A 10422-nucleotide genomic window follows, 5' to 3' on the forward strand; every position below is an offset into this window, starting at 1 on the left:
TTCCTGATTCACAGATAACATCATCTTGTCATTTCTTCCCTTCCTCCTTTTCCCCCTCTCCCCACCCCCTCCACCCTGTTCTCCTTCACCTTGCTGTTCTTCACCTGACACCGATTCTCTCTTCCTCCCCCCCAGACTTTGACTTCAGTGTGCCAGGCTCCATGAAGCTGCACAATCTCATCTCCAAGCTGAAGAAGTGGATCAAGATCCTGGAGGCCAAGACCAAGCAGCTTCCCAAGTTCTTCCTCATCGAGGAGAAGTGCCGCTTCCTCAGCAACTTCTCCGCCCAGACGGCCGAGGTCGAGATCCCCGGCGAGTTCCTGATGCCCAAGCCCACGCACTACTACATCAAGATAGCCAGGTAACACACACACACACACACACACACACACACGACCTTTAGTGTCCTCCTGTACTAGCTAACCTTTTGTGAATAACACACATGGTTCGTATTAAATCTGTGTGTTTATGCAAAGCGTACTACCTGCAGGTGGGGTTTCCTGTACCTGGCGTGATGCTAATCAGCTTCTCGCTGCTGAATATGGTGTGGAGGGTTTTTAGGGTTTTCTAAACGGCAAACATACAGATAAAATCTACCTCTTCGTTGTTGCTATGAATGGAAGTGCATTTTATTTTAAAAAAAATATGCTCCTCCCTGCCTGGTTGGTTGCAGCTAATTTAAAAATGGTGATTTCTATTTCTAAGTGCAGTTTACTCTAGAATTAGCCCTACACTAGCCCATAGCCATGACAACAACCACATTCACACATTTCTGTAGAGTTCTGTTGTGCTGTGGGCACAGCTAAATGAATGCAAGGTCATTTTGTTTTATGTGCATTTGCAGCTACTGTAATACCTGCTACAATTCTTCCTGGTCTTTTATGTGTGGAGGAGCATGAAAGGGAATGACAGAGAATGAATGATGAATGAACGAATACTAAATGCTCCAACTGTGTGTCTCTAAAATGCATTCATTCGTCCTCTTCCGTTCCGTTCCCAGGTTCATGCCCAGGGTGGAGATCGTGCAGAAGCACAACACGGCGGCGCGGCGCCTCTACATCCGCGGCCACAACGGCAAGATCTACCCGTACCTGGTGATGAACGACGCCTGCCTGACGGAGTCCCGGCGCGAGGAGCGCGTGCTGCAGCTCCTGCGCCTCCTCAACCCCTGCCTGGAGAAGAGGAAGGAGACCACCAAAAGGCATCTCTTCTTCACAGGTACGTCTTCCAAGTTTCAACCAAAAGAGATACTGTTCTGTTTTTAAAAAAAGAGAGAAGCTGTTTGTTTCTCTGACACCTCCAGACAAAGAAATTATGTTTTTCCCCCCAGGGTTCTGGTTATTATTCAGCTACTGTTTCTCGAGCTGCAATAGATTCAGATGGAGCCGGGGTAACTTCAGACAGGGGTTTGGGCTTGAGGTGTCTGGGGAAGATACGAGTCATCACTCATCCCAATATGAACACAATCATTGCACTTCTTCCTGCAAATTCAGTCTTCTTTGAGGTCTGCGCTGTGGTAGACGAGGGGGCGAGTTCATACAGTGGGTTTCAAAACCTTAACTCGTATTACTTTCTGACTGCACCAAATAGTAAAAATAAAGCAGGGTTCATCTATGCATGCTGTGAGTGTCCTGACAAGGATTGGGAAGCAGGAGGAGACGAGTGAAGAGAGCGGAGTGAAATTGGGGTGAAAGAGAGGCAGCTTCAATGGCACTGCCGGTACGGCAGCATAGCCGTGGAATATAGGCCGCTGATACAGCTGCCTCGTTGCGCCACAAAAGAGCGAGACGGATTGTCTAAAAGCGGCACTAGCGAGCGCTCCGTCCCCACGGGAACAGGGCAGACAGTCCAGCTGAGATGAAATCTCAATTGTCTTGCCGTGATTGACTTATCAGTGGAAAAACTGTACAAGGGCAAAGGTCTGAAGCAGGCTCATCAGGTATGGCTAGAGCGTGATGAGATCCCGTGAGAGTGCTCATCAAAGGGGCTCACCTCACCCAATCCTGATTGGTGGACTGACTTCTGGTGCTCGTCTCCTATTGGTCACTATCGCAGCATCATCATCCAAGGCCTTTGGGATCAAATCAGGAGCTCCAGCTGTAATTCCGTTCGTTCAGGTTGTGTTTGCATAAGGAGCCCTTGACCCACACGAATCATTCACTACTCTGCATAATCACTGTAGACTGAACCGGCCGATGCGGAAGTCAATCATTCACCCAAACGTTTTGAACACACATCGATGTCTAAGGCAAGATGAAAAATCGGCACCACCATCCAGTACATTCCACCCTCCCCGATAGATTCCGACTAATAATCTGAAAATGTCAGCTGCGTTGTTGGCTAGCGGGAACATCGATCAATGTTGCGCAGCCCAGAGGAAATTAAAGGTGCTCGGGTCTAATCCAAGACCACATTCGCGGAAGAGGTCGGCCTCCAGACGAATGATGATTGGGTAGGACAGGTTCATGTTGACTCGCTTTTAATGAGTTCTCTGTCGCGGGTGTAATGATATGTACTCCGACATATTTTCTTCCCTTCCAGCCTTCCTGATATAGAGGATTGGCAGCCTGCCAGCTGTTTGCAGTGCGACTATTTCCGCGATCGGAGTGGCCTGTTTAAATATATTTATGTTCGGCTGTGCGAGTTCCGATAGCCTTGGCCCGGCTCAATCTTTTGAAATGAAAGTCCTGTAGAGGCTGTCGCTGCACTTGTTCAAACACTTCCTGAGATCCTGTGTTGCAGGAATGCCTCCTCCTACGTTTGACTTGAACTGCCCTAAACCAAGAGCGAAGCCGAGCAAAAATGTCTAGTTCATTAATTTCGTGAATGCGTCGGAATGAGGTATGTGCAGACCTCCAAGGCCGTGATTGACGTGCCATGACAGCGATTCTTCTCAGAGTTGTGTGTTATTGATGTGTGTACTGTTGTAAAGGCAGCCTCCCATTCCTGCATTATATTAAAGGCCCTAATACCCAAGCATTTACTGTATGTTGTTTTTTTTTATGCTCAGTGCACACATTTTAAGCACAATTCATCGTCCTTCAACACGTTTTAACGGAACACCGTTTTATGCTGAAAATGGATAAGAAAGCAGATTGTCAAAAACTCCAAACAAAATGGCCTACAGTTCTGTACACTCTCGGCATCGAGCCAGACGCCTCAACTGACATCGTCCATTCTGTTCTCCCTCCCCCTGTCCCCACAGTGCCACGGGTGGTTGCAGTGTCGCCCCAGATGCGACTGGTGGAGGACAACCCCTCGTCACTGTCCCTGGTGGAGATCTATAAGCAGCGCTGCGCCAAGAAGGGCATCGAGCATGACAACCCCATCTCCCGCTACTACGACCGCCTGGCCACCGTTCAGGCCCGGGGAACGCAGGCCAGCCACCAGGTCAGGAGAAGAACTCATTCACTCATTGCACACATAACACATAGTCGTGTCATTATGGTGATAAAAATGAATTGTAAGTAAGTGTTGATAATGCAGTTGTTTCAAGTAATTTCATTTGGACTAAGTCATATTTTATGAAGATGCCAATATCAGCAATTAACTAATTATAACATCATTAATACATGGTTTATAATTAATCATAAATAATCAATATGATTTTTTTATTATAAATATTTTTTTTATTATAAGTTATTATAGTTATTATTTTTGTTGACTAACCTGACCCTGTGTGTGTGTGTGTGTGTGTGTGTGTGTGTGTGTGTGTGTGTGTGTGTGTGTGTGTGTGTGTAGGTACTGAGGGACATCCTGAAGGAGGTGCAGGGGAACATGGTTCCGCGGAGCATGCTGAAGGAGTGGGCCCTGCACACGTTCCCCAACGCCACCGACTACTGGACGTTCCGCAAGATGTTCACCATCCAGCTGGCGCTCATCGGCCTGGCCGAGTTCATGCTGCACCTCAACCGCCTCAACCCGGAGATGCTGCAGATAGCCCAGGTAACAGCACACTCCCTCTCCGGCTCACTGCTGTCTTTCGCAGTGTGTATATAGTAAGCTTCTGTGTGTGTGTGTGTCTACGCAGTGTGTATACAGTAAGCTTGTGTGTGTGTGTCTCTCGCAGTGTGTACACAGTAAGCTTGTGTGTGTGCGGGCGTGTGTGTCTTTCACCTCCTTCGTTCTCTCACTTTTCTCCTCCTCCTCCTCCTCCACACACGATGTCACACCGTCACTCACACAGTTACTCTCACACTCCATCTACCCCTCCCCTCCAGCCCATGGCACATTCCCTCGCTCCAAATCCGCTCTCTTTCTCTGTCAGCACACTCACTTTCTCTCGCACTACTCACACAGTTCAACTCTGGTATTTCTCTCTTCACACTGTCTTCTCACTTTCAATTCTCTCTCTATCTATGTATGTCTGTCTGTCTGTCTGTCTGTCTTGGAATTTAAATTAAACCCACATTTATCAGCCTCTGTGGTGTCACTTTGAAGGGCCAGGTTCATTCAGCTGAGAGGACGGTGCCTGTTTTTTTAAGAAGGCGGCAAAGTCATTGATGTCGTTTTCAATTAACCCAATTGAATTTCAATTGACCCCGCACAGAATGCCAAATCGACCCTGGCCTACCCCCACATTTTGCAGTGCATCTTCCGGAAAGATCCACAGCCCCAGCCCGTTCAGCCTCTCACCCCTGCGGGAGTTCTTTTTTGTAAAAACACTGCGCCGTGCTCGTGGCTGGCCTGTCAAAACGGTTGTGTAGTAGGGGAAACAGTCCGTGTTTACGAAAGCCATATGATTTCGTCACTCGCCAGCCGCCAGGGCCGATTTGATTAAAAAGGGGACCCGGCGCGGTGGGCTTCATCCCGGGGACTGTGACTCTTCATCTCCGGTGCAGTTGGAGGAGGACGCGGGGGAGGGGAGGTGAGAGGAGAGGGACGAGCAGGCAGTCAGACGCCAGAGTGCGTTTGGAAGTCTTTATTAAAATGATTGTGTCCAACAGACACCCCATCCTGTGATCCTAATCTGCCATTGCTGACAGGCATTAGAGTGGGCAGCTAAGCGAGCGCATTAAGCCCCCTTTCTGCCTGTTCCACTCGGCAGATCTCATTAGGCACAGGGAGATTACAGCGCCAGGGGAGGAGAGGGCTTTGCTGATGTGCTTGCTGTCTCTCTCTCTCTCTCTCTCTCTCTCTCTCTCTCTCTCTCTCTCTCTCTCTCTCTCTCTCTCTCTCTCTCTCTGACACACACACGCACACACTTCGACTTTTTCCAACCCCTCTCTGTCTCCCTCACTCATGCACACAGATATACCCACACAATCTCTCTCACACACACACACACACACACACACACACACACACACACACACACACATATGTTCACTGTCTCGCTCTTTCTCTCTCTTGCACAAAGTCCTTTCCTTTAGTGTGTATTGATATGCATGTGTACAAGAGACACACACATCCATCCTCACACAAACACACACACAGACACGCGCAGACACAGATATGCAGGAGCCAGAGTGACTGTTTTTCTGATGAGGCCCTTCTAAGGCTCCTCTCCTCCCCACTGTGCGTGTGCGTGTGCGTGTGCGTGTGCGTGTGCGTGTGCGCTGTGTCAGAGCCAGAGGACTCTACAGTAGCACCAAGGCCAACACACCCACTCAACTCTTTATCAGCAACTTCTAGAGGGCCTGGAACCCGCTCGTACCCCTGCTTGCTACAGAAGGTCATGATTTGGGGGATAAAAGCAGATGAAAAAAAATTGAATTAAACCGTCGCCATAAAGCTGTCAGTCAGCTCACCTTCTCCAAATAAACTCCTTATCGGTGAAATTCTCTCCTCCCCACCCCCAGGCCTCTGCTCCCCCCGCTGTATCGCGTTAGGCCGGGGGATGTAGGCTTAAAGCACGGACCCCAATGAGCCTTCGCAGGGGCATCACAAGGGGAGCGGAGGATTATGTGTTTGTTGATGGTTTGACACTAGCAGCAGAGGCAGCTTGTTGCGGATCTACAGAGGCTTTTTTTTTCTCCATTTTATTTATTTTTTTGATATCCAAGGGAAGCATATCCCTAAGGGCCAGCCTTATTGAAGAGCTTAGCAAAGCAAAGTCGATGAGGGCAGATCACACCCCTCCAACCCCCCAGATCGGACACGAGTGCTGTATGCCTTGACTTGCAGAGCTTTGAAAAACACACAAAGGAGACTGAATTTATTTAGGTGGTTTGAGCGATCAGTGTGAATGACATTGAAGCGTAGTAGCATCGGACAGCAGGGGAAAAAAACAAATACAAGGAAATTGGCTAATTAACACTAAGCCAAAGCTTCGTCTTAGCATTTTTCTCTTCAATCTTTTTAATTTAATTCTATGCAAAGGCGATGGTGGGCTGATATTCATATCCATTGGTGGCTAATGAGCAACTCCAGCTTAATTTGTGTAGCGACGACTGCAAATGAGAACACGCTCGATGGGGGATTAGAGCAACGCGAGAGTCATCAGCAGGGCCCGGGAGACTGTGTCAGCTTTCCTTTCTCCGTTCCGTCAATAAGCCGAGAAAACCACCTTGCGTCCATCAAGCATTCATCCTCGTTGTTTTCGTACTATATGATATACTGATGTGTGTCTGTCTCTCTCTCTCTCTCTCTCTCTCTCTCTCTCTCTCTCTCTCTCTCTCTCTGCCTCTCTCTCTCTCTCTCTGCCTCTCTCTCTCTCTCTCTGCCTCTCTCTCTCTCTCTCTGCCTCTCTCTCTCTGCCTCTCTCTCTACTCCAATGACAGGACACGGGCAAGCTCAACGTGTCCTACTTCCGCTTCGACATCAACGACGCCACGGGCGACCTAGATGCCAACCGGCCTGTGCCCTTCCGCCTGACACCCAACATCTCAGAGTTCCTCACCAGCATCGGCGTCTCGGGGCCCCTCACCGCCTCCATGATCGCGGTGGCCCGCTGCTTCGCCCAGCCCAACTTCAAGGTGGGTCAATGGAGCCTGTTACACATGACGCATCAGGGAGTCCACATTAGCCACGTCTATATGTTATATATCACCACATATGTATGTTTGTTTAGGACACGGAGGGTCAAAATTCTCAGATTAGTAGTCACCCACATCCTTCTCCGATAACCCAAGTTATTACAGTTATATGTCTTGCTATGTAAATGGCTGCACAAGGGCGTGGGGTAATTGAGGCGAGTGGTTGTGGAATAATTGAACAGCAGAATCACACGGGATGTGAAGAAAGCTGAGATGATTTGATATGGAATGTGCGGTTTGTTTATCCTGTCAGTTGCTGTAGTAACTGTGCATTTTAAATGAGAGTATTGTTATATAACATACGTATAGTTGTATATTTAGTTCATCGTGATCTAGGTCCACGAGATCAAATCCACCAACCTCTAAATTATTGAACTATAAACTATAAGCCCTGCTGCCTGCTGGGTAATGGGAGCTGCCTCACTTAAGAATGTAATTATGTCGGTATCAGTGTGCGTGTGTAATCTGGGTACATGATTGCTTGTGACACGTGTTGGGGCGTTTTCGGCCGCCAATCCACAGGGTGTTCAGAATCTCCTTTCCCGACGCCTCCGCTTGATTAAATAAGACACCAACTTCTGTTTTTGTTTCTCGATTTAAAAGAAGATTCAGGCTGTGGCAAGGGAGAGAGTGGAGAAAAAAAAAAGGAAAGAAATCTTTGATTTAATTTCGCACATGCATAATTAATTCCTCTCTCCTCTGGTTATTTATGCTGTTTTTTATTAAAAGTGATGTAGCCATGGAGAGGCTCACAGGGGTTTACAGCTCTGACTTACGCACAACAGAAACAACAGTGCAGTGAGCTGGGAGGGAGGGAGGGAGGGAGAGAGAGGGAGATGGAAAACAACAGTATAGACTGGAGGAATAGAGGAACAGTATAGAATAGAGCAAGGAATGAAAGAATGAAGGAGCAGAAGAAGGAGGAGGAGGAGGAGGAAGAAGAAAGTTCCCCACCCTGCCCCCCTCGTGGGAGGACTGTATAAGTGGGGTCTGGAGCACTCCGGAGTGGCCACGTAATAACAGGGCAGCGGGTGGCCCTATGAATAACTCCCTCTCTTTAGGAGGGCCAAAATAGAGTCCGCCATGGCAGGCCGAGGAAGAGGAAGACCGCAGGTGCGAGGAAGAGAGAGCGCATGGGATGGAGAGAAACCCAGGCTCCGCGGCCGTTAAAAAAGAGCTCCGAACGCTTCTAGAAACCTCCCTCGCCGATCGTCTCGTTTGACGCAGCTTAATTGGAATGTTTTGGATACGGTCTGAGAGATGGTAATGCAGTCTGTGCTGCTTGCTGCACGCACGCTGGAGGAAAGGACAGGAAGAGACATGCCAAACACCCTAGCAGGCCCTCTTGAGGTCGGACATGCGCCCCAGAGGACCGAGCACGTGTAGACGCATCTCTGAGTGAGGGGGTGAAGCAGGAACTGCCACAGTGACTCCTCGGTCATTACCACAAACAATGGTCTTCCAGTACACTGTAGTACAGTTTCCAGCTTAATGCAGTGCAACTGTGACTGTTATGTGTGTCTGTAGTCAGTTGTCCTTTAGCAACAAGTAGATAAACTGTTGACGTTTAGAAATATTTGAACTACCGGTTTTCATTTGGTTTAATATTACTTGGTATAATGTTACTTTAATATGTATTTTGTTGTCCTCAGTTTGTTAAGTCCAACTTGGTTGAAAGGCCACCTTGAGCTAATGGTTCTCTCCCTCTCCCTACGTCAGGTGGACGGCATCCTGAAGGCGGTCCTGCGGGATGAGATCATCGCGTGGCACAAGAAGACGCAGGAGGACACGTCGCTGCCGCTGTCCCCTGCCGGCCAGCCCGAGAACATGGACAGCCAGCAGCTGGTGTCCCTTGTGCAAAAGGCCGTGACGGCCATCATGACCCGCCTGCACAACCTGGCCCAGTTCGAGGGCGGCGAGAGCAAGGTCAACACGCTGGTGGCCGCCGCCAACAGCCTGGACAACCTCTGCCGTATGGACCCGGCCTGGCACCCCTGGCTGTGAGCGCTGACTGGGTAGAGGGGGTTGGTCACGGCCTCCGAGCCTGGCACACTCGCCCAGTGCCCCCCCAAGGGTCCTTGCCCAGAGGTCTAAGCTGGCAGTGTGAACTCAACACAGCTCTTAAAGTGAGACTGAATATATTGGATTTTTGTCCCCTTCAAATATGGATTGAGCCTCTGTGCTGACAGATGGTGGAAAGACTGGGTTGCGTGCCCACGGACATGATCATCTCGTGTTCAGTCAGCTTGTGTTTGTTTGTTGAGTTTGTTTGGTAAGGCTGGCTCATTTGCAGTTGGTCCCCTTGTCACAATCTTGCCAGCTACAAGAGAAGGAAAATAAAACGATTGAAAAAAAAAAGATGGCAAAAGCTAGAGTTCTGGAGTGTTGCTTGGTTTGTTTGTTGGAGGGCCAGTATTTAAAGAAAAGAAAAAAGAAAGAAAGAAAGAAATGAAATTGTCAGTGGCCTCTCTCCTCATACCAGCAAAGCATACTTCAATGTGATCTTAAAGCTGTTGCTTTTTCTGTCAGTGAAGATATCCACGGGGTTTTCCCTTTTTGATGTGAATGAACGGAGCACATGTCTCCAAGTCCTGTGGGCCTTTGCCCCCCACTTCTAGACATCAAGACAGAGGAGAAGCAGAATTCTAAACTATTGGTGTTTGATAACGAAGCTGTGCTGGAGTTAGTGTACGTTTATTTCAGGAAATAATTTGGACATCGAATCAACACAGTACATTATTTGAAACTGATCACTATGTAAACCTTTTTGGATTTTTTTGTTAATATATGTATGTTCTGATATAGTATTTTTGCATCATGTGGAAAAATAGACTTTTATTTCTTCATTATTTTTCAGATCACAGCTATGTTTGCTTCATGTTTTGATTTTAGTTCTGTATTGGTATATTTTTTTACCCACGAAGGTCTCCTTCTCCACTACACATGCTATATTTCTCTCAAGAGGACACTCTAGAAACCAGCGCCGCAGTCAGATGCCAGTGGTTGTTTGCTGAAGTACCTTAAAAGCTGTACTTGTCCTTCAGGATGATGTTGGTTTGACACTGATAGCCATGTACCCTAGCCTCTTACCCACAGACCTGTTTAAGTTTTTTTTTTTTTGTAAATGCCTTCCTGTGTTTTGTAAAGATACAGCACCCTCTGCCAACCTAAACAGTGTATCCTTGGCATTGTAAATATGGATTTTGTTTTTAATAAAATGCCTTTTTTGTAGGAAAGAAAATGGCTTAATGATACATTTTTTTGATCTGATACTTCATTCGACAGGGTAGTTATTACCCGGCAGTGTTTGCCTGCACCACTCCTGTTGAGAGGGGGCCCCGAAGCGATGACTTATCACGCCAAGCTGCGGATCAAATGTCACGTCGACATCGCATCTTCACTTCTGAAAGCCTCAATCCACTAATGCAGCCGCTGAGCTGTGGTG

General features: G+C 48.0%; 1 protein-coding gene across 4 annotated transcripts in view; it reads left to right on the forward strand.

Moving 5' to 3' along the window:
* The window catches only part of LOC105888716 (transformation/transcription domain-associated protein), a 94653-nt gene extending 84435 nt beyond the window's left edge, over positions 1-10218 (forward strand). For all 4 annotated transcript variants that reach the window (XM_031561720.1, XM_031561719.2, XM_031561722.2 and 1 more), the window contains 6 exons: positions 136-361; positions 1001-1218; positions 3206-3390; positions 3742-3945; positions 6723-6917; positions 8697-10218. In XM_031561720.1, the coding sequence (XP_031417580.1) occupies positions 136-361; positions 1001-1218; positions 3206-3390; positions 3742-3945; positions 6723-6917; positions 8697-8981 (1313 nt within the window). In that variant the 3' untranslated portion in view covers positions 8982-10218. The remainder of the gene's footprint in view (positions 1-135; positions 362-1000; positions 1219-3205; positions 3391-3741; positions 3946-6722; positions 6918-8696) is intronic.
* Positions 10219-10422: the final 204 nt, after the last annotated feature.

This window comes from Clupea harengus, chromosome 23, assembly GCF_900700415.2.
Source record: "Clupea harengus chromosome 23, Ch_v2.0.2, whole genome shotgun sequence".
NCBI lineage: Eukaryota > Metazoa > Chordata > Actinopteri > Clupeiformes > Clupeidae > Clupea > Clupea harengus.